The following is a 24,224-nucleotide window of genomic DNA, read 5'->3' as shown; positions in this document are numbered from 1 at the left end:
GAAAACATTCACAGGCTTTTGAAAAATCAAACCATTTACATATGTCTGAGTGTGTTCAGGTTCTGTGATGCATTTCTGGGAGCTGACCTTGGCCAGTGTGATGACCACAGATTCCATATGCACGCTAGGAACTGCTTCCCCTGTGTTCATCTCTCCTTCCAAATCCAGCAGAAAGAGCTGTTAAGGAAACAGAATAAAATACTCCCAATTTGGGTAGTTCTGGAGATGATCTGTCTTCTTTTTAGATGTTTCAGTCCCCAGTGCTTCAAGGAGGGCAGCAGGATGAATTTAAAATACCTGCTCTAGTTCTCCACATCATAGCATATGATGCATGAATATGATGAACTGTAAACCTCCTTGGCTACTGTTAGGTTCAGCTTCTGGGATATGCAAGCTAATTTTTTTTGTACAAAATGTATCCTGGGTGCTAATCGAATCACTGTTCTAGCTGAGTGTGTCAGAAGACTCCTCATTTTAAGCATGAGAAGAGAAACAATGGCCTGTGTTTTCCTGTGCATTGTAACAGATTGACATGATTGCTTTTTAGAAGGTGCCTCAGGTACCTTGGCTATGGAAGTGCTGCTTTAACGTCACAGGGTGATGCTTTGTGTGTCCTACATTCAGAGCAGTCTTTGCAGAAGAGTGCTTGAGCTGGTGTGTCTTTTGATGGTGTGTAAACTGTATTAGATGCTGGGATTGCTTCTTTGAAATGAAAATTCTGTGCTCATGTAGGAGCAAGCCTTTGAGGAATAACAGGAAGAATAGTGGTTGTATTTGAAATTACGATGCTAATGGTGATCATCTGCATTCCTTGGCCAGAGAGTTGCAGATTTTGGAGATTAAAAAAACATCCCAGCATTTTACTGGCATTATAAATAATCACACAGAGATGAAAACGTGCCTTTTCTTGCCAAAAGAATCTAGAAAAGCAGAAGATGGCAGGCCTGGAGGCCCAGAAGAGGCCCTTGATGTTGGCAGCACTGAACGGACTCTCAGTTGCTAGGGTTCCAGTGCCTGAGGACAGCCAGGATGAAGTCACCAAGGTGCCAATGGATGAGAGGGTAAGATGGATCCTCGTGGAATGTTGGTTGTTCCCTTTATTCCTAGCAGCATGAAATTTCTGTAGTGTTAAAATTGAAATGTGAAAAAATCACTCTTTCCAAAGTTTTCAGAGGCATTAATGGCAAAGTTCTGTGCCTAACACTGGTTTGTCTTTAGATGCTGGCAATGTGTTAAACATCTTGATGTTTGCTGAAGTTGGTGAAAATTGAGGCTGTTCACCATTTCATGTGACCATACAATGTCATACAAGATCAGTCCTTAAATCTTAATATTTTACACACTTTTCTCTTGATTAGGCAGCCTTTCTACAGTGATCATCTGTAGATGCCATCTTACCTGTTCCAGTGCAACTAAGGAGTTCAGTTAGTATCTCTAAGGGGATTAAATTAATAATCATAAGTTGTTTGCCTCCTGATGTTTGCACTTGCAAGTATGTGCATGTGCCTGGAATTCCAGAAATTAACAACAGTTGCTGCCATTAAGGTTTGAGAGACAGCATTTGAAAAGAATTTTTTGTGTCTTTCTGCATAGAAATTTGCAGCCTTGCATTGTTTGGCACTCAGAGGACAGAACTCAAACTCTGCCTGTGCATACACAGGCATTGTGTTCAACCACAGAAATTGCATCCTTGCAAGTGACACCAAGCTGTGTGGCACAGTCGACTTGCTAGAGGGCAGGGATCCATCAAGAGAGACCTGGACAGGCTGCAGAGGTGGGCCCAGGCCAACCTCATGACATTCAACAAGCCCAAGTGTAAGGTCCTGCACCTGGGTGGGTGCAGTCCCAAGCACAAATCCAGGCTGGGTAACAAATGGCTGAGAGCAGCCCTGAGGAAGAGGCCATGGGGGTCTGGGGTGATGAAAAGCTCAACATGAGCCTGCAGTGTGAGTGCAGCCCAGACAGCAACTCTGTGCTGGGCTGCAGCAAGAGCAGTGTGGGCAGCAGGGCAAGGGAGGGATTTTGCCCCTTTGCTCTCCTCAGACCCCACCTGGAGTACTGTGTGCAGTTCTGGAGCCCCCAACACAGGAAGGACATGGAACTGTTTGAGCCAATCCAGTGGACTCCACAAAGATGCTCAGAGGGCTGCAGCAGCTCTGCTATGAGGACAACCTACAAGAGTTGGGGGTCTTCATCCTGGAGAAGAGAAGGCTTTGAGGAGACCTTATAGTGGCCTTCCAGTATCTGAAGGGGGCTACAGGAAGGCTGGGGAGGGACTATTGACAAGGTCTTGTAATGACAGGATGAGGAGGAATGGGTTTAAACTGGCAGAAGAGAGATTCAAATTAGATGTTAGGAAAGGGTTCTTTCCAATGACAAGGGTGAGACACTGGCACAGGTTGCCTGGGGAGGTTGTGGCTTCTCCCTCCCTGGAGGTGTTCAAGGCCAAATTGGATGAGGCCTTGTGCGACCTGTTCTAGTGGGACGTGTCCCTGCCTATGGTGGGGGGTTAGAATCAGATGATCCTTGAGGTCCCTTACAACCTAAACCATTTAATGATTCTAGGTCAGGGAGCATTTTGAAAATGTGGGCCACATCACACAGTGATACTCTTACAGTGTGATCTTCTGCCTAAGAAGAATAATTCCAAATATTTTTGCAAGTATCTGCTGTGGTGAAGTCGCAGAAGTTCAGACTGATCATATTTAGCATGGTTTTGTTTCTTACGGAGTCAGTCTTAAAAAAAAAGTTGGAGGTAGAAAGTAAAAACGTAAAATTTGCCTTATTTCAGTAGAAATAAGACTGTGCCATGTTTCCTCAGATAATTGCAACTGAAAACTCAAACAAGTGATGGACTGGTCCAGTGGTAAACATTCTTCCAGGAAGGATTAATGCATTGGTGTTCCTTTCTGTTAAATCTTAGTGCAAGATCTTGAAGAGGAAGTTGGAAGAAGGGATGGTGTTTACAGAATACGAGCAAATTCCAAAGAAAAAGGCAGATGGGGTCTTCACCACTGCTGCCCTGCCTGAGAACACGGAGCGCAATCGCATTAGGGAGGTTGTTCCTTACGAGGAGAACCGAGTAGAGCTGGTGCCGACCAAAGAAAACAATACAGGCTACATCAATGCTTCACACGTAAAGGTAAAAGCTTTCTTGAACTTTGCTGTGCAAATGAAGGTATGCTAAGTCTTTGGTTGCAGTTCTGCATGCAGAGCAGCGTATTCTGTAACTCTGGAGCATCTGAAAACATAACCTGGGAGTTTATCACTGACCCTATGTGTTGGCTTGAGCATCTCTAAAGTCCCCTGTCAACTAACATGCACGGGCTGATTTAACTGCTAGAGAGTGCATTGGTTTGTTTTTTTTATGCCTGCTTCTATCAGCTGATTGTGGAATATCTCTGTTGGTTAATGTAGAAGGAGATGCTATGTTTCTTAAACCTGAGTTGGATCAGCCCCAATAGCGGCAATGACCATGGCTGTCATGACTGTGTACCTGAAACGGTGAGCAGTCAATACATGCCAGTGGGGAACTGCAACAAGCCATGCTATGAGAATGATTAGGGGACTGGAGGGTATGGCTTATGAGGAGAGGCTGAGGGACCTGGGACTGTCTAGTCTGGAGAAAAGAGGACTGAGAGGGCATTTGATAAATGTTTATAAGTATCTGAGGGCTGGCCAGGAGTGGGGGGACAGGCTCTGCTCGCTTGCTCCCTGCAATAGGACAAGGGGCAATGGGTGTAAGTTGCAGCAAAAGAGGTTGTGCCTCAACACAAGTGGGAACTTCCTTACTGTAAGGGTCACAGAGCACTGGAATAGACTTCCCAGAGAGGTTGTGGGGGTGTCCTTCTCTGGAGACTTTCAAGGCCTGTCTGGATGTGTTCCTCTGTGATCTGTGTTAGATAGTATTGCCCTGCTCTGGCAGTGAGTTTGGACTCAATGATCTCCTTGGGTCTCCTCCAACCCCTAACATCCTGTGAGCCTGTAATTGATTGGTGCAGCCTGAAAGAAACAGTGTACTAGGTTTGATTGAAATACATTTCCATTTCCTAGCACATAAGATATGACTTATAAAGGTAGGGATAGAGCCCCATGTATGCAGTTCCACGTCCAAAGAGGAAGTATTTTGTTATGAGCAATGCATGCTCACATAGACACTGCACTTACACATATAAATAATGTGTTGCTTCCTTTTCTGATGAGACCTGAGGAATTTCAAAGTATGCCTTGATAAAGAGAACAGCTCACCAGTGAGATCTCTGCATTGAACTTCTATGCTTCAAAGTTTTTATCAAGAAATTTTAGATTTCATGTTGGTTTTAATTATTTCTATGTTAAATTGTGATCTGACTGTTACTTGCAAACGTGGCCAGTTTTAACAGTGAACTATCTTTGCAGTGGCTGCAGATGCTCGTTTTCCTTTGTTTCCAGTATTATTTGCAGAGTCTTTTTGTTGGCTTTCACTTTACCTTGAGAGAAGTAGCTGTGCTCACCTCCCTCAGATGACAGTCTCTTGTTGTCAGAGAGGGCTGTCTGCGTTTTCTCATTGTCAAAATCCACGTTGAAAAGAAATAAAAAGTAACCACTGAAACATTCTGTTAAAGTAATGTTTTCTTGGAGGAAGAGTCTTGTAAAAGTTTCTAAAGAGACTTGCTGGCCTCCTTAGTTGTGATTCACAGTGTTAAATCCTGTTGATTCAAACAATTTCTGAACCAGGGTCCTGGCAGTTTATCACTTTTGTACATAGCCTGGTAGGTAGCAAATACTGAATTTTTGCATAATCAAATGTTGCTATGATGATGGATTTCTGAGCCCAGAATTTTTCATCTGCTTTGTAGGAGGCCAAAGCCAAGAGATACCCAACATAAATTATACCCACAAAACTAAGCTAGAAAATAATCTTCCCTGGGCAGTTCTGCATCTGTGTTTTACCTTCTGTGTCGGTGTTGGGCACACTTGCATCTCGCGTTCCCAGAGCCCCCAGAATACAGGCGCAAATATTTCAGTGCATGGCAGTGGTCCCTGCTAGTATTTAACTTGTGCACTCGTCATGGCCTCATGGAAGCCAAGCAGATGTGCTTTTGCTTAGAAGGTGAAATTGCATCTGTGAAATTTACCTCAGTAGCACAGCGTGTGTGTATGTCTGTGTATTTGCAGCCCAGTATTCAGTTTTTAATACCCTGCAGTTAGGGCATCAGAATGCAGTAAACATTCCAGGCAGCCCATTCCCTCCAGACTATTTATGGTCCTTTCATAATCATGTGCCAGGAGGCTGGATATTTGGACCAAAAGTCAGCAGACAAAGAAAACTCCTCTATCATTCTGATAAGATCCATGCCTGGAGGATTCCAGCTCCCACTGCTCAGTCTGCATGCCCCACAGTTTCACAGTATTTCTCTGCTTGTTTATCATTGACCTCTGCTGTTAAGGTATGAAGATCATCATCTGTATCAGAGAAAAAATAAAGAAAGTAATTAAACTTATCTAGTAAGCCAAAAAGTTCTTAAGACCACATCATCTGACTGTTTGTGTCAGTTCAGTTTCAAAGCTCAGTGATACTATACCAACACCCAGGAGTGCAGACAAGCATGCAAGCACCGGACCAGTCCTAGTGCAAGATGTCAGTTAGTGCTGTGCAGTTTATGTTTGTTCCCAGTCTACATCCATTGGTCCTGCAGATTTTAACCACCCTTCAAACAGGACAATGCTGCATAGTATGAAATAAGAAAATGAACTGATGCACAGGTTTGAGGAGTGAAGGTTTTGTTACTGTACAAACGCTATGCTAGATAGAGGTGTCAAGGCACAAGCATTCCAGCTTAATGAACAGCTGTTTGAATAGGAAATAACTGGAAGTAGTCAAAGGTCTGCACCTCAAACACAGCTTATGCTTAAATCTGGCAGTTATTGATTGTTTCTTGTAGTGTTGTCTGCTGGCACCTTGATATATATGAGCGTGTCAGTATTTCTGTTGTAAATCTTCTCTGGGATTTATAACTTTGTTGTGAGAAGTGGCTCTGGGCTAATACGTAGAATTAGAAGGAAAACCTTTTTAACTTTCCAAAATAATTAGTTCATCTGGTTTCCTTTTTTTGCTGGTAAGCACTTTTCCAAACAGTACCTGGAGCTCTCAAAGTGCCTTGGGTTTTACCTAAAATGTTAAATCTTTTTGCTATAAACCTTTCCTGATGTGTAGTAAGTAACCTCTCAGAGAATAGCTTTTTGTTTTTAAGCACAAGTGATCTTTTGTTTGTTTGCTTTTTGTTTTTGAACTGCCTCAGTATGAAGATCTGCCTCAGCAGTGTTTTACACTGGTTAACTTTTACACTGGTAGTGTTGCATGTGTTTAGCACCCTACATAATTTACAGTGTGTAAATTTGTGTGTTAGTGCTTTTAAAAGAAGTTCCAGTGCATGTCACCATGAAAATGCACATGTATTTCTGCAGTTGTGTATTGAGAAATAGATCTAAGTAGGTACAGCTGTAGATTAATTTTAAACTTCACATGGCATTTGAAAGCCATTTCATGTGTTACTTTATAGTAGTTTGGAGCTTCTGAACTGAAAACCCAAGATGAATAAGGAAGGGTAACTTGAAACTATACCTGTCGTGGTCTTTTGACTAGTTGGCAGCAAGCCTACCTGGGCTGTATGTAATGGACAGTGTTTGGGCATAATGGTGTCCCATGGGGACAGCTTCGCCATGTCTTCAGCAGTGGTTAATGTAGTAAAGAGTCTGTTTAAGAAATTACCTTTTTGCCTAAGTGGAAAATAATAGAGGGAGGTCCTAAAGAGCAGAGGCTTGTAGCATTTGTCCTGAAAAACGTTATTTGCATTCAGGCTTTGTGTTAATTTGCAACAATGCAATGTTTTTTTTAATGTCTGTGGACACTTTCTCTGGGTCTGATTTCAGCATGGATCTGTCATCGAGCCCAGAGAAGTCAGTCAGCTGTTTACTTGTACTTCAGCCATATCTGACAAAACTGCCTTTTTTCCCCCTTCATCTTTATGATCCAGTTGCAATGGCAAGTTGCAAGACAAACAGATGACATTTTGGTCAATGCCTTATGTTTATGGGAATCAAGAAATGACTTAGGTTTGTCAGATTTTTCATATCAACAGGATGATTTTTGGTTCAGAATGTTCAGCAAAAGCAGAACAACAAAGGAGGAAAGATTTTGTTGTGTTCCCTTTTGTTTAAAAGGAAGTTCTGGCACAGACACTGATGATAATTTGGGCACTGACTGTGGTGTTTTGGTGTTTGTTGGTTTGTTTCTGTTACTCCCAGGTTACGGTAGGTGGAGAGGAGTGGCACTACATTGCTACCCAAGGGCCTCTGCCACACACATGCCATGACTTCTGGCAGATGGTCTGGGAACAAGGGGTGAATGTTATAGCCATGGTCACAGCTGAAGAGGTAGGTAAAATCACAGGATACATCCCTTTTTGATGTGAGCAAACCTCCTGTTATCATCGCTTCCCATCCCACTTAACCTGTTTCTTCTATCAACAACCCTTTTTTCCTCTTACTCTGAACATATGTCTGTACTGCTTTAATGCTGTGCTTTGTAACCTTCTGAAACTCAGTTTGGCAAGTACTAAAGTGAAACAAGCAGAACCTCCGCATCCTCCTGCTTCACATCAGTTTGGCCAAACCAAACAAAGATGTTTCCATTGGAACGGAAAGCACTGAACTGCTTCTGGTTAAAATGACACAGGCTTCCACCTCATCCAAGGCCAGTTCTGCACACTGTCACTCTTATCAGCAGCAAAGAGACCAGAAGCTGTTGTTTCCATAGGAGTGTCCATGGGGGAAAAAAAAAGAGAGAGAAAGAGAAATCTTTTTCTTCTTATGCCAAGCAAAACATTTTGTTTCTGTAGTATTCCAAGAACTATGTGCTATGTTATACAAACTGGCACATGTTGCTAACTTAGCACTGAGTTCACTTTTATGCCTGGTTGCTTTTAGCAAACCCAGGGAGTGCCACAGCACATCAAGTCACTGTCCAGTTCCCAAGGCTGATCAACAAAAGATACTTGGGAGTTGCTGAAGAGAATCTCCTTCCATTTAAAGGAGAGGCTTTACCGGGAGGAGAATGTTTAGTGAGGGGCTGCAAGCAGTAGGTGGCTTTTGCCATAAGAGTTAGTTCATCAGCATGCAGAGCTATTTTATGGCTGAGAATTTTCAGTTTTAAAGGATATTTTCTTTGCTTCTTGCTCTTCAATAATACGAAACAAGACTACTTGGCTTATCTGCAGACTTTTATGCCCTCTGTTTGCAGAGAATTATAACTGCAGGAACTAATGGCTATTTTTTTTTTCCAATTGTTGTCATTAAGGAGGGAGGAAGAAGTAAGAGTCATCGTTACTGGCCTAAACTGGGCTCTAAGCACAGCTCAGCTACTTACGGGAAGTTCAAGGTGACCAATAAGTTCCGCACTGACTCTGGCTGCTACGCGACTACTGGTCTGAAGGTCAAGCATCTGCTATCTGGACAAGAGCGGACAGTGTGGCATTTGCAGTATACTGACTGGCCAGACCATGGCTGTCCAGAAGAGGTCCAAGGCTTTTTATGTAAGACTTCTTCAACTTCCCTGATAAAATACATCAAGGAGAAGGTTGCTCAGACTTGATTCAGTTCACTGCACCTAGTGACAGCTGGGATTGATATTAAATGGCTATTGCTGTGGCACACAAAGGCCTCAACTAGATTGTACTTTGCTGTGATTTGGAGAGAAAAGTTGGATTCAAGAGGTAGGAGCTAAAGTGATTGAGGATTTTGGTCCTGAAAGATCCAACATAATGGGAGTTAAAATCAGAGGCAGCAGCAGTGCTAAAGACTCAGGAAATTTTAAATAATAGGATACCTCTGCTGACTGATCTGTCAGTGTAAGTTATTGCTACTTCCCAGCTACCTAATGAGCGTAGGAGGTACTAGGCTGCACACAAATGTGGTGAGAGAGGTTCAGATGTTAATGAAATATGGCACAACTCCTCCAGTTTCATAGTAGGCCCTTATCACTGACAGCCAGCACTTAGTAATCCAGAGGCACTGGACTTGTTGCCAAAAGAGCAGAGGGTGCCATCACATGTGCAGCAGTCTGAACTCACTGCCACTCTCCTATCCATATGTGGAATGCTAAGGGCCTCCTAACTGACTGTCATCTTGGTTTGTGCATTTCTGAAAACACAGCTATGATATTAACCTGTAAGGAGTTAACAATGCTTCCTCCTTCTTAACAAGTAATAAACACTGCCATAGGAGGCAACAGGAATTTAACCATTATTTAACTGAAGCCACATCCCTGGTGCTACAGTAGAGAGTGATGCAGAGATCTTGAAATTGCAACTGAAGGATTCTGCCCATGGTGTATTGATGTGTTGGAGATGCCTGCTCTCTTAGTTCATGAAAGCTTTGCAGCTGCAGCAGTGTAGCTCAGTTGCAACTACCAGCAAGGTCCAATTAGTTCCACTTCGGTCTTGACACAACTACCATCCTTCAGTGATCCACTCTCCTTTGTGTGCTGTAATCTTAATGTAAGTAGCTTCCTTCTCCTTTCCCCACTTCTGTCACAGGCGTAGGAAGTAAAAACGACATTTCAGCTGTGACAGAGGAGTTTTGTGGGGTCTGTCTTTAAGGCAAAGCTATTGCCCAGTTCCTGGTTTAATACTTTGTTTCTCCTGCTAACCCCTGTAGCTGTGTTTGAGCATAGCAGTAATCAGAACCTGACCATCCCCCATTTCCTCTGTCCCATTGTTTGCCATCACATAGTGTTTTTGCCACCACATACTATTTTGCTGATAGGCCTCCAGCCATAGCTCATCTCCGTGGAAAGGACTTCTCAGGCTGCAGTCCCACGGCACCACAAGTAGGGACAGAACAGTTCATTTCCAGTCTCACTTCCCACTCTGGTGGGAATCTTAGATCTCTTAACAGTTAACACATCCAGATGTATCTTTCCAAGCAAGGTCCATCATCTTTCTCATGCATCTACACAATGCTGGAATGATGTTTTGAGGTCAGTCAGCTGTAGTTTACAGTGTGTTTATCTAACCAAGTGAGCAGTTTGACACCGGGACAGCCCCACAAGACAACTGTTCTTGAATCATGCCCTTTCTACAAACAGCTTCAGGGAAAACAAAGACAGTGGGCTCCCAGAAGGGCTCACAGCTGTTGAGAAACAAACCCTGAGCAGAAGAGTAGGTGAGAATCTGGCTCACTCTAGAAGGGAGAAAGCAGGGAGGTGCAAAGAGGGCAGATGGATGCTCACTTCCCATCTGATACTGGCTTTGACAGGCAGTAGTGGGACTTAGCTGTTGTTTTGATCCCAGCCTGTTAATAGCAGGAATTGATGTAAGTAATGTCTAGAATCATCTGCTCAGGGGACCTGGAGATTTGCAGAAGGGAAAACAGAATTTAATTTTTTAAAGAACTGTTTAATTTAAAGGAGCAGACTCCAAAACAGTAATTGATACCCAGCTGGTACCTGCTGGATTCAGTGCTGTTAAGCATGCCCTGGCCAAAGTAATTACCATGCTGTAAAAAAATGTAAATTACTGCCACTTTGACAAAGGTTTACTCTTGCTTATGCTTTTCTCCCCTGTATTTTATGTTTAGGTGTACAGATGTTTGCAACCTCACCTGCATTTTATCTTGCAGCTTACTTGGAGGAGATTCAGTCAGTGCGTCGCCATACCAACAGTGTGTTGGACAGCAGCAACAGCTGCAACCCTCCCATCGTGGTTCACTGCAGCGCAGGGGTAGGAAGGACTGGAGTGGTTATCCTGACAGAACTGATGATTGGGTGCTTGGAGCATAATGAGGTAAGTCAGCTTCTTTCTCAAGACAAAGCCTGAGTGCCTCTCTTGAGTGACTAGCTATGTGTAAACTAAAAGATACTGAAGTGCTTTCCATGAGCCTTGTGAGACAAGAGCCTTACGTGCAGGGATTTCCCATGGCAGGTTATTCATCGTTTTCTGCTGAGTTAGTAATAAACCATTTTTACTAGTATTTTTTAAATACATTCAAAGTTAGGGCTTTTTTAGCTCTTTAACAACTTGGTCTAAGTCATATATTTATTTACTTAACAGTTTAGAGATAGTGTGTTTACAAGGATTACCTGAGAGAACCTAGACAATAATGTCATATTCTTTGCTCTTTTAACTAGTTCTTTGCTCTCTAAATTCACTCTTTGGACTCCTTCCCTCTCTTGCACGGTCTCTAACCCCATCTGGACTAAAACTTACCTGTCTTAAGAAAGAAGCATGTGTGTATGTGGGGGAATAGGGCTTTAGAAACGACAGACAGTATTACAATTATAGTAATATGTTCTGGAGTTGAGAGTAAGAGCAGTAGCAGCAACTTGCTTTTCATCTATGTGCTATCTCACTGGGGAACTGTCCAGGAAGAAAATGACATCTTGAATAATAACGTGCCACAGTTTCCAAGCAACAGCTATTGGGTTCAGTTGGCAAAGAAACTGTCCAAAGATCAAAACCTCTTGTAGAGATAAAAATGGAGCAGGACTGACAGCTGTGTATCATCTGCCCTTCCAACTATCATCCACTGGATGAGCTGTATGAAATTCAGGGGAGCCTGGATGTACGCAGCACTGAAATGCTCACCTACTTCTGTGTTACCATAGAGGAGTTACAGGTGGGAGCCTTTCTGTGCACAGTGCAGATTTGGCTCATGCAAAAATGTGCATCCTAAAGCAGGCAAGTACCAGCCTACTTCATCACTTTTTTTCTTAAAGTTGATGCAAGAAGTAGGTTTTTTTGTCCTGCGTTAGCCCCCTCCTGCAGCTTATCATTCTCACCAAGAGACCCTGCCCTTGGTTCAGCTGAGATTACCCTCCTCCAACTCTGGGCCTCAGTAGAGGTAAAGCCACCACATAGATCTGTGTCACAATTTATGCCATCTTCCCTTCTTTTTTATTTGAGGGTGGGGGAGGAAGGGAAAGATGGAGCTGGCTCAGATAGAAAGGATCCACTGCAGACTTCCTGTGCTGACTGCAGTTTAATAACTGCTTGTCTGCGACAACAGCTCTGACTCTGTAGCATGCTTGACCTCTTTCCTTACATGCTAGCACCTGGAAGTGACTGACTGCTGCTATTCCCACAGCAGCCATGACACTTCTGCATGCCAAACAATATCTAGTTAGAGGAGCCATACCCAAATCACTTGTGAGCATCAGTGTAGCTGTGTCAGCTTCATTGTAGCCTCTGTTTGCACCAATGGTTGTGCAATAGTTCTGGACACCTTAGTGTGAGGTTTAAGGAAGCCACCTGTCTGGCAGAGGAGTTAAGTAGCAAGTGAACATAAAGGCAGTGCCTCAACATCTGAGCACAGGAGTGAACGTTGACACTCAGAAGGATTCTTGGCAACTTCACTAGGAGCTGATGGTAGTGCTCATTAATAAGGGATTTCTCTGATGCGCCTTAAAGCATTCTGTTGTCTTGATTAATGGTGAAAGTCATTGTCAGTGTTAAAGACAATTTTCCTTCAGGGCTTTGTTGTTCTAGATTGTACTAAGTTCATGCTTTTGGTTTATTAAAACCTAATTTTAAAAAAAATATAAAAATCTTAATGGTCTATTTTCTGTTTGTGACAGTGCATTCTGCACAGAGGTTTCTTGCAGTGGTTGTATTGATTTATTTTGAAGCAAGATTATTTGGAGTGTTTTTCTGAGACGGAAAGATTTTAAGTAGTGAGTTATATCATCTTATTGTTTGATTTCCTCAGAAGTGTCCTAGTAAGTCAAGTTACTGAAGTTAACATGTGAGCAGTGAAGAATAAGGAGGTTGAAAATCCTGATGCATACCATCTTGGAAATTCTGCTGCAGTGGTGGAACTAAGACCAGAACTCTTGAGTCTGAGGTTTCAGATTTAGGCAGAAAGTCATATTTAAGTCCCTATACATCTTCAGTCAGTCTGGCATCTAAGCAGTAGCTGCTTGAGTCTGAAGCTGTTTATCTCATGGCAGGGATAGAGTTTCAGTTACTTGCTGTATAGTGATATGTCACATCATTACATCCTTACTGCTGTAGACAAGTAGCACGAGAAAGTAATTGATACCCTGCTTTACCAACTTCTGCTTTCCCAGCTTCTGCTTCGGACTTGGCACTGGGACATGAACTCATGATTGCAGCTGTAGTGTGTTTTTGTAAGAGAGAGCTTTTAGCCTGAGCGTCAGAAATGAGTGCCATTTTTGTTTGTGCTTTTCACAAACGCCACCTTAGCAAAGCATTACCTGTCTTTTTTGGACATGTATGTTGTAGTGGAGGTGAGTTTGAAGATTCTGCTTCCCTGGACTGAAATTCTGAGTTGACTACAAATGGCAAGGTCAAATAGGCAGGACAGATTTTTCTTTCGTTTCTGAGGTAAGTCAGAGCCTAGTCCGTGTCGAGGAGGTGCACATATCACTGTGTGCCCAGTGAAAATGAACGAGCTGTCAGGCACCAAACCTGTGAGAGAAGCATGTGGTGTGCAGGTTGAAGCTGGCCTGCATTTTTGGTGTAGTTGCTCAGGTGAGATCAGATTCCACACGACTGCTCAATGAAGGACTGTGTGGCTTTCATAAGCGTTCAAGTCCACGGGGGCAGCTTCCTCCAAGTTAACTGCAACAAGCTTAGGTTTTCCTTTGCACCTGTTTGAAAGTAATATGGCATTACTCATCACAGGTCTTTGCACTTGTTGACTCTCTAGAGATGTCCTTTTCATAACAGCTTGTTGGGTATGTGGCAGAATATTTGGCCTTGTTTTCAGAAAGTGATAGCCTGTGAGTTAGGGCTTGTTTACACAGAATGGAGATGATGAGATTTCTGTATGGACAGAAATGGATATGCAGGGTGAGTTTTATTTTAAGCTCTCCAGAAAACTTCAGTGTGCAGGGAAGCTGACTCTGTGCCCAGCTGCACTTCCAGGTGTTAGCAGCAGTCGTACTTTGTTTCTCTGTCCAGGCATAGAGCTTGTAACGTTTCTCATCTCAGCCAAAAGACTTTCTGTGTTTCTTTTTGTGTTTCTGGAATGACAAACTAACATTATGAAGTGCAGTTTGCTGCTTATGGAACAACTGGTTTGTATCTTGAACTGTTTAAGAGCTTCCTCAAAGAGCATGTATCTTAGTGCTTGCATTTACTGCTGCCACAGAAAATATGTGCCCCTGATCCTGGGTCCTATTACATGCCCTTTAGATTTAGAGCTTGGCAAACTGAGCTTCATGGCTTGATGACTTCTGAATAGATCACGTACCTGCTGTAACAGACAAAATGCAGGCACATCGTAGGGTTGTTTGCTCCCTAAATGCCAGATACTTGATGGTAACACCTAATGAAGTTTGCAGTGACTTCTTATGCTTTGCCTCATTTGATGGACTTCTGTGTCACAGAGTTTTTTAATTTGGGCCATTATAGGGTGCCTGTGCCCCAGTGTGCTTGACAGGGTATGGGATGTGCCTTCATGTTGCACCACCTGATCTGTCTCCACTTGCTGTGCTTTGGTTCCTATTGCAGAGCATTTCTGGGGCATGTGAGTGAATTTCTTTTAGATGAAGCTAAGCTGGAAGGTGCATCCCTGGAGAATACCCAATGTGTCCCAGCTGCTGATGGACATACAAGTAGATGGGAATGGACCAGCGCTGACCAGAAGTCTGCAAAATACTCATTGCAGATATTGGGTCCTTGTTTCACTTCTACAGATGTATTTCTTCAGGAACATTATTTACTAGCCAAGTCTTGGCTGTGGGAGGTCAGGTGTCAGAGAGTTTTTGGACCTTTTGGTGACGAGTTCCCTTATCCTTCAGTGGCAGGACGGGTGTATTTGCCTGCGCTTCTAATTCTGTCCAAGTGACCTTTGTGCCTACGATCCCAACACCCCCTTGCTGTTTTAAAAACCTCTCAGATCCTCCTTCACTAAGTTTGGCCATAGATCTGAGGGCAGTATGCAGGTGGACATGGCACCTGTTGGTGCACTCAGTGGTAGTCTGAGCCAAGCTATAGAATGCTGGCTGTTGAAGTTTTGCACTGGACTTTCTGCATGTATTTATCTAGCTGTTAGCTTGCTGATCTGAAAATAAGTATGTAGTAGCAGAAGAAAACTCCAAAAGAAGCCACACTTTATTAAGTGTTCTGTTGATGGTCTGTTGAGAGGTAATCAGTGGTACACAACTGGAAGACAGGCCATTAGTCATCTGCCTATTTACATCAGTTCAGAAATTCCCATAAGCCTTGGTGGGGAAAGCCCTGGGTGAGCAGTAACCTGACTGCTGTAACCCTCCTTGAAATGAAAGCTGGTGAAAAAAACCCTGTGTTTTATTCTGGTTGGTTATAATACACTACATTCAGTACAGGTCTCTGCATCAGATAACTGATCTTTGAGGCAATGATTGATTGATTGATTGACTGATTGAATGAACCCACATCCTTAAGTGTCTTTTTCTTGCCTGTGCTTTACAGAAAGTGGATGTTCCTGTGATGCTGAGACACCTGCGGGAGCAGAGAATGTTTATGATACAGACCATAGCCCAGTACAAGTTTGTCTATCAAGTGCTCATCCAGTTCCTGCAGAACTCCAGACTTATTTAACCTTTTCTAACATCCCAGACCCAGCTTTGTGGATCTGACTGAACCTTACTCATGAACAAGGTGAAAATACCTTAACAACACTATGTGCATATCTTGCACTTTTTAAAGTTGTCCTGAAAGTAAGGAGTGATTGTTCTTTACTAGAATCTCCAGTGGATTATTTTATACATGACATAATTTATTTTTTTCTTTGAACAACTTGTGAATTACTTTAATAACTTGTAAAATTTACAGTGATCTTCAAGCTGAACCACATTTGACGTGACTGGTCTGCATTGTAACGTGTCCGTAAGGAAAGCAATCCTTTGTAGAGGTAGTGTACTGGACTTTTATTTTGTCACACAGCTTCTGAAATGAAGAGTCATTTGGCAGTAGGCTTTTTCTCATGTAAGAACGTTTTGGACCCAGATATGTGGCTTCCGTGGTAAAAACAAGACCTGCTAGGCGTCAGCTACAGTTCTGTACAGGTGGAAGCTGAGGGAACACAGTCCTGGATGAAGGAGACCCGAGTCTCTGTACGTGCAGAGACTGGTCATGTACCAGAGGGCTCAAACACAGGATGTTGTGAGAGCAGAGAGTTTTGGGTGCTAAGCTGCTCAAATTCGACAAGAATTATGGTTTTATATTTGTCCTTGGAAAAAAAGCAATATATCCACCTTTTAAATGAGGCCTTTCCTACTGCCTGCAATCTTTGAAGGGGTTTCAAAGAGCTGAAGCAGTGCAGGGTGAAGTCAGAGAATGAATCTTTCAGGGAACTGTGGTGGTCTGTGGGTTAAGAAAGTTGTGGTGGGACTCTTACACTTTTATTTCTGGTGTAAGAGGTGGAAAGTTCCTGCACTGAAGTTCAGAATCACAGAATTCCAGGTTGGAAGGGACCCTAAAGATCATCTGGTCCTACCTTTCTAGGTGATGGTGTAGTTTAAATGAGATGACCCAAGCACCCTCCTCACACTTGACTCCTCTCTCCCTTCCCTGCACACTGCCACTCTCCTTTAAGCAGTCCAGCCCTGCTTCAAGTGCAGTTCTGTCAGGCTGTCAGAGAATGGATCAGGCTGGAGAAGAGCCTCGGGCATCTCTGGTCCCAGCCCTTCTCACCCCAGGGCTAACTTTAAAGCTGGATGGGCTTGCCCAGGGTCACACCCAGTTTCAGAAATCTCTTGCATCCCCTCGGGGCATGCGATAGAATGCAGTTACTCTGTCACGGTGAAATCAGCTTTCTTTGTATCCTTTTCCCAGATAAAATTTATCTTCCAGTTCCATCACTGTTTATCCATTGCATCCCCACCTCCAAACTGCTGGTCAGCATACAAAGGCTAGGACTACGAGCACTCAGCTTCAGCACTGAAGAGGTCTGCACACCTACCTTTTCCTATAATCAGTGGGAGCCCAAGCTAAGGCTCTGCACCAGAATATTCCTTCAGTTTATTTAAACCTGTGCTGTGCTAATCTGGCTCTCTGTAGTACAGGCCTAACGAGGTGACCTGTGTTCTTGTGGAGACTTCCAACTACCAACACATCACAGAAAGTTACTTAGCTGTAGCATGTTGACCATGTTCCTTTTAGGGATCAGCTGAATTTTCAATCAACTTAGTTTTCCTCTTAATTTCTTCTGCCAGTGCCAATACATCTCTTGTTAAATTAGTGCAGCAACCATTTAAAGTCTTTTCAGCAGCATCTGCATGATAATTGCTGAGAGATGCTTTATATCTGGGAAAACAGCCAAGGAATAAACCTTGAAGCAAAATGTATTAAATTAGTTATCTCGTTATAACTTTTTGAATAATTTCCTAATGATGAATTAAGTTTGAACTCAGAGCTGTCAAGTCCCATTGCTCCATTTGGATGTGAGAAGTAGAAAATCAGGAGGGAAAAAAATTCATTCTTGTGCCTCACTGTTCTGCTTTTCTTGGCTGAAATGTTTACTTCTGTTTCTGCAGCAGGCACAGGAAGGTTCTTGTTGACGAGAAGGTAAAGTGCTACGTTTGAAAGGAAGAAAATGAAACAAATGGGTTTTTTTCATGCAAAGATGCACCAGAGGTGGCTTAGAAAAATAATAATTATAAAATGGCACTGAAAAGCCTTTTCCAAATTAAGTCAGTGCCTATTAATGAACCAAGTAAGTGGCCATGTAATAAACAGTCATTTCCAATTAACAGGGCTGGTGTGGTAGATAGAGGCCAACATGACTCATTTTTCCCCTTTCATTTTCAAAGAATGGTAATTTTAAACTTTTCCTTTCATCTGACTTCAATGTATTTTTTCCTGCTAGATTTTATCTTGACTAGATCTGCTAATACCATAAGTGAATTGGGCTGCTGCATGTTTTCAGAGGTTCCTTTCCAGCCCAGGCTTCAACCAAACCAGTGTTTTACAGCTGAAATGTGATACAGTCTTGTAAGGGAAAAACTGAACCCTCTGCCTTTGAACCTGCTGCCATTCTATCAGACCAAAATTGCTTGGGCAGTATTTCCTAACTTTCAGGGAGTGACAGGAAAATGCATTTTGCATCCATTCTTTTATTAGTCATAGCAGGAACAAATGCATGAGACTGAAGCAACAGTGTTGTTTAGTTTCTGTTCCACTGACTTCAAAAGCAGAATCCTTAAGAGAAAAGGAGACAGTTTAGAGATGCTGTATGTTGAGCTGCATGGAGTTTTTAACACCAAAGCATGACAGTGAGTAGGTTGTAAGAGACCAATTTCATTCATTTAGAGCAAAGTCTGGAGTGAAATCCTTGCAAAGATGCATCAACAGTCAGTGAATAGATCTGCATCTTGAAACATCTGACAAAAGCAGCCTTCTCCCAAGGCATCCATATTGCAGTCTGGCATGTTTGCCCATGCTCCACGACTAAGAGAAAACTTAGAGTGAGAGTCGGACTTGGGAATCTATTGTGTAGGTCATCCCTTTTTGTCCACTCTTCATCTGTATTTTGTAGCCTTCCCCCCACTCCCAGGTTTTTTTTTACTCTCTTAGCAATTATGGTATTGAGGTTACTGGCATCAAAGTTTTGGTTGAAGTTAACTGAACATTTCACACCTATTGTTGTTTCTCTAGAGGGTCAGGGGTGGGAGAGGTGACAGCTGAGTTCTGATGTTACTCAGTGCTGCAGTCATCCTCAGCAGAGCTGCATTGACACCTCTTGTCCTCAAGTACCTAAGAAAAGAAGCAGCTTGTTCCCACAACCTCTGTCGTGTATAGCTATACAGGGAACCTAAATGCTTAGCTTTACTGGAAATACCTTTTCTCAAAACTAGTTCCAGCTGGCAGGAGACACTGTTCCAGCTGTGAGAACTGCAGTAAACCTACTGCTAATGCAGTCCTTTATATAAGGTTTACTGAAGGACATTTCTCTTCCTCTTATTTTAAATCAGTTACCTCAGCTACAAATACTACTAAATATTTGCATGAATTCAAGAGCTTTTTTAAATGACTTTTTGTAAACAGACAAGACTGCAAATGGCAAAACATAGGCTGGAAAAGTCTTACGCTTCAAGAGAGATGGTCATTTTAAACGAACAGTTTATTCTTTGATCCAACAGCTGCTCTGTCTGTGTAATCCACAAGCAACTCTAAATGCTGATGGGCAATCTCGTACTCCCATGTAACACAGAAGCCTATGGGGAAAACTCAGCAGCTACTGACCAGGCTGCATTCTCAACAGCTGGCTTCCCACCAGTCTCCTGGGAGGAGATGATGACTATATTAGCTGTTGTCAGGCTTGCAAATGATTTGTGAACTGTATATTCAGAAAGTGGAAGCATCTCTACAGCTGGTATTTGCTGTAGCAGCTCATGCATCACTGAGAGGTCAATTTTGCTGCTGTTCTTTGTGGAAAAGAATGCTGTACAGCCATAGAGTTGCAGAGGTACCTGCTGCACGGGATATAGGATGCACCAGCGTATTGGATGCATCGTATCCAAAGAGCAAATACCAGAATTGGCCTTGAAAGGGAAGCACTGCATGACAATATGATTTGGCCTCCCTGCTACAAAAATGCATGTAAATCTGCTAATGCAGAGTTTGGGGATGAGGTTTGATGCCAACATAAGAAAGGCTGCAAATTCAAAACGCCAAAGGCAGTTGTCCCCCATTTGTTCTTAGCCTCCTAGAGAGTTGTTTGCTGCTTCTAGGAGCTACAGATGCCATCCCAGTCTTTAAAGAAGCAGACATTATACATGCAGCCTTAGCTTGCAGGGACTGTGATCTGAGGAAGGGATCAGCCAGCTGCTGGGGCTGTTGGACAAAGAACAGAAGATTAATCCTTAACCATAGATAAAACTATTGTTAGAGTGTGAAACAAAACATTGCACACAGGTCAAAACCACCAGTGTTTATCCATTTAAAGTAAATCAATGTTGTGTTTGTAGAGTATCTTAGATTACAGTTGTGTTGGTTCCTCTCTGCCATTGTTTGGCTGGCGTTTCTTTGAAGTTTTGTTTCTTGTCCTTTATCTGCACCCTCACTGAGAGCTTCCCACATGCAACAGCAGCAGGTACTTTGCTTTTGGAGGGTGATCTGGGAGTCAGATCTTAACTAGCAGCTTTCACTGAGGAATCCCAGTGCAGGAAAGATTAATACTTCAGCTGATCCCTAAAATGAACGTAGTGCTTAATAGTTTTATTCTTGCAAATCGCTTTGGTACAGACTCAAGTGTTTTGGACACGCAGCTTCTGACATCTCAGGGGCAGGCAGGCAAGCAGGCAAGCAGGCATAAAAAAGGAAGGCTTCTCTCAGACTAGTTCCATGGCAGATTGGAGGTCAGAGCCTGTCTTGGGCAGTGGCTGGTAGTTGACAAAGAAGAAACATGAAAGCATCTAGAAGAGGGTGCTCAGCCTCTAGCACATCTGGCAACCAGCCCTTTTGGGGCTTCTTGAGGCAAACGTTAGATCCCACTTGCTGCGTTCAGTAACTGCTGATGGATCCATCTTCCCTGAGTCACATCACCTTTTCTTCAGAAACCATTTATTCCTCTGGCCTTCACAACATCCTACGTTGGTTAAGTTCCACGAGTTCATTATACATTAGGTTTGTAAGAACTTCCTTTCCTGTGTATGTTAAAGTATTTTCTTGCTGCTACTCAGTCTTGAAAAGAATATAAATCTTTAGTGCCAGAAACATTGTTAATCAGCTGTTTATCCTGTTGAGATTACTGAAGAGGAAAACATGTCCTCCATATGGAGCAAAGTACCTCTTTTTGGCTATTTTACAAAGGAAAAAGTTTACATATGCAGATGACTGTAATATTCCCATATATAACTGTGTGGGATGTGTTAAATGAAATAAGATGTTTAAGTAAGTTTTACGTCACTGGATTTTACTGTCCTGTTTTAATTCAGTATTTTGATGCTTCCTGTTGTATTTGTTCTGTAATTCTGTACATGCCAGTTTAGCACAAAACAGTGATCTGAATCTCACCACCTCAGTGTACGTACACATTTTTGGGGAAACAAGACATCAGTTCCTGCCTCTCACTCCTTCCTGTTAGGGCTGAATGGCAGAACTACCTTATGCTATTGAAAGCCTTTAAAAAATGAAATCTATGCATGCTATTTTATATTCTAATGTATTATTCATATCAGTACATAAGCTTATGCTTGTCAGTTTTATCTTGTGTATAGAACTGATTACTTTTGACAGTATTTTTGCACTGTTTCTTTTCTTTCTCTTTTTTATAAAGTTCTATTCAGCATTAACTGACCGAAATAATTTTTTACCCATTTCACTGCCTTTGTGTAAATAGTTTCTTATATGCTATAGTCACTAAGGTTTTTTGGTAAAGCTGTCCTTCAAATTCACAGTATACAATAAACCTGTTTTCCTCCCCCCCCAAGGAAAACTATACTTGTGTTTTATTTCCTGTACCAGCTTGAGGTTTTGTACTTGCAGCTCCCCTGCTTTACTTTCCCATGTTAACCTGATAGGCGCAGCCAGTGCCACAGTCAGCTTTAAAGAACCTCTTGTAAATAAATCCAAGTTTCACAGGGGCAAGACTCCCACTGGTGCTCTGGTAAGCTAACCTGATTCTTTATAGTGTTGTGAAGTATTGCCTGGGCTCTAGCTATATTCTGAAGCTAAGGTGCCATTTCTTTGGGCAAGTGTTCCATTGGATGAGATAAAGGTAGGACAAACATTTGGTGCCCTCTTCCTAGGCTTGGCTATAGTTAAGTGGTCTTGGGTTTCTGGCAGCACAGGATCTGGTGCAGTTTTATGTACTCCAGCTGCCTAGAGAGCTATAAAAGCTTTCATCGGAATGAGCTGACAAAACCCTTGTTCTCCAGCAGTTTTGTTTTCAGAGCAGTGCATAGCAGGAAGAAAATGTGACCTTTTTAATGGTGATGTGTTCTCTGTCCCACTGTACCTTGTAAGCTGTGCTGGCTGTAAGGAGTGGCCACGTAGTTTTACTGTGCAACCTATTTCAGCTTCAGTGCTGGAACTGTACAGCCACTCTCACCCTCCTCTTCCTCCTCTATCCTAACAAGCAGTCTCCTGCAATTGATCTAAATGGAGAGAAAAAACAATTCTTCAGTCTTGCATATGGGCAGAGAAAGCCAAGTCCTGGATTCTCTCCTCAAAAAAAGGTTCTTATTTCTCTACTAAAATTAATTGCTAATGTATTAACAGAACAGTTTTAATCCACTGGAAGCAAAGGTAGCTCTCCTCTGCAACAAATCCATTCTAACTAGTGAAGGGGGTTAAAGAGCCAGAAGCTGCACAATTCACACCTTATGCAAGCCTTTGAGCCTGAGCTAGGTGCCAGCATTCTCTGAACAAGACATGCTGAGCTCCAGGTCCTTGCAGTGATGAATTCCCACCTGCCAGTAGCAGTGATGGACCTGCAGATGACCTGGCTGGGGGAACAGTGGTGGTGGTAGTGCACAATGTGCAGAATCCATCACCTTCATTTCCCCTCTCTCTTAAATGACTGCAAACAAAAAAGGACTTGTGAAAAGAGGAACTGCATCCTACAACACAAGAAGTACAGCTTTTGCTCATTTGTCAAATCAAATGAAGTGATCTAAGTGAGGGTGGACATCACAGAACTGCTCTACCCAGCTAAGTGTTTATTTTACTTTACCCAAATACACGTTCAAATCCATAAAGAAAAAATGGCCATTTTTGCAGGTGAGCTGTCAAAAGGCATAATCTTTAAGAGACCATGGATGCTTCCTTAAAAAGAAGAAGAAAGAAAAATGGCAATTGTAGCTGTGTAGAAGCTAGGGACATTTTGCAAGGCCTAAGTGTGTTTGTCATTCCAATTATAGGAGAGAACTGTGTTCATACTCTACCGCTTTTCAAAGCGCTCCCGAAGGTTTCCGTAAGAAGGCTTTTTAAATAAAGGTTTGAAGGATTGCATAGATTCAAAGGCTCAGTGGTCCTCTAATTCCTGTTTGATCTCTGAAATGTATGGATGATCTTTCCCGTGTGCTACTTCCATGATAGCAATTGCCTATGAAAAGAAAAAAATATTCACACAATTGATTCCTATATAACACCAGGCTATAAATACGCTCTTTAGAGGTTTGAAACAGTCTGACACCTCTAGCTACTTTTTGTCCCCTTGTAGTCATAAACCCAGTAGGCAATAAAATGAAATTCAAAACTAAGTAATAAAGGTTTTACATTCAGAGAATGAATCTTTCATCTTAAAGGATCCCAAAGCACCTTTCAAAATTATATTCCTGACAAAATGACTTTGAATGCAACCAGCTCCAGGACAGAAAACTGTAAGTGGGGTGGGTAATGTTCTGGCAGAGGACTTAAGCAGTATCAGACAGAGCTCTGTTCCTACCAATTTATCCTTCAGCCATCAGACTGAAAAGCAGACCTACTGCACAAGTTATGTTAAGGCATTTCAGACTTGATTCTGTAAACCTTCTGCTGGCTCCAGGGGCTTTACAAAGGAAGTAACTGCTCAGGCACCCACTTAGGCAAAAGGGAGACCCTGTCAGAGTCAAACTGCTGTGCCCAGCTCCCTGCAGTTTCACCAACAGCTTGCTCTGGTTCTAAGAGACTTGTGCTTCCTGCCACTATCCACAACTGGGAAAAAAGGAGAGCAGACATCATAAAAGGATACAGTAGATAGGAATGAAAGAAACAATTTTGGAGTAAGCTTGAGAATATTTAAGGACCAGAGTGATAAGGTGAGCAATTGCAGCATCCTAGCCCTCAGACCATTTAGCAGTTTTCTCCTTGGTGGAATTATGATCTTGTTAACTGAGTACAACAAAAGCTTTTGGTTCCACCTCAGCAGCAGTTAGAAATGAACTCATTGCCCACTCCTGCCCACAAGAAGAAAGGATGGCCTGGACAAGCTGCTTGCAAACTGACAGAGAACAACGGGTTTGTTTTTCCACTAAATCCCAAACATCAGGGGCTGGGATAACTTTGGGCTGTTCCTGTAGGCAGCTTTTGGAAGTGAGTCATTAGAAAATGTTTGTGTTAGGAAGCTAACTATGCCAACACATCTACCTACAGTTCCCAACCCCCCTAATCCCATGTTCCTACTGGCACAAATCCCAGTTTTTGTCAAAGCTTTTAACGCCACAGTAAAGGAAAACCTATGCTAATTTTAAACTAGGTAACAGCTAAATTTTAGAGCATATATTCTCATGGTATCTTTTGCCATGGCTGGATGGC

At 42.6% G+C, this 24,224-nt stretch overlaps 2 protein-coding genes across 5 annotated transcripts in view; one reads left to right on the top strand and one right to left on the bottom strand.

The window, feature by feature from the left end:
* Positions 1-16,251, top strand: part of PTPN14 (protein tyrosine phosphatase non-receptor type 14) — a 70,144-nt gene extending 53,893 nt beyond the window's left edge. For both annotated transcript variants that reach the window (XM_064164498.1, XM_064164499.1), the window contains exons 13-18: positions 918-1,061; positions 2,924-3,142; positions 7,288-7,416; positions 8,339-8,573; positions 10,660-10,823; positions 15,456-16,251. In XM_064164498.1, the coding sequence (XP_064020568.1) occupies positions 918-1,061; positions 2,924-3,142; positions 7,288-7,416; positions 8,339-8,573; positions 10,660-10,823; positions 15,456-15,584 (1,020 nt within the window). In that variant the 3' untranslated portion in view covers positions 15,585-16,251. The remainder of the gene's footprint in view (positions 1-917; positions 1,062-2,923; positions 3,143-7,287; positions 7,417-8,338; positions 8,574-10,659; positions 10,824-15,455) is intronic.
* A 2,767-nt stretch (positions 16,252-19,018) lies between these two features.
* The window catches only part of SMYD2 (SET and MYND domain containing 2), a 33,170-nt gene continuing 27,964 nt past the window's right edge, over positions 19,019-24,224 (bottom strand). Inside the window, exons 12-13 of one of the 3 annotated variants that reach the window (XR_010307057.1) lie at positions 22,874-23,034; positions 19,019-22,754 (exon numbers count right to left, since the gene is read on the bottom strand). Coding sequence is in view for 1 of the 3 variants with exons in the window: in XM_064164500.1 (XP_064020570.1) it covers positions 22,954-23,034 (81 nt within the window). In the remaining 2 variants the exon portion in view is untranslated. Of the gene's footprint in view, positions 23,035-24,224 lie in introns of all 3 variants that reach the window. The other 2 variants (XR_010307058.1, XM_064164500.1) reach the window with 2 other exon arrangements.

Source organism: Pogoniulus pusillus, chromosome 25 (assembly GCF_015220805.1).
Source record: "Pogoniulus pusillus isolate bPogPus1 chromosome 25, bPogPus1.pri, whole genome shotgun sequence".
NCBI classification, from domain to species: Eukaryota; Metazoa; Chordata; class Aves; order Piciformes; family Lybiidae; genus Pogoniulus; species Pogoniulus pusillus.
Note: the sequence above shows the minus strand (reverse complement) of the source record. Positions and strands in the feature narration are given on the sequence as shown.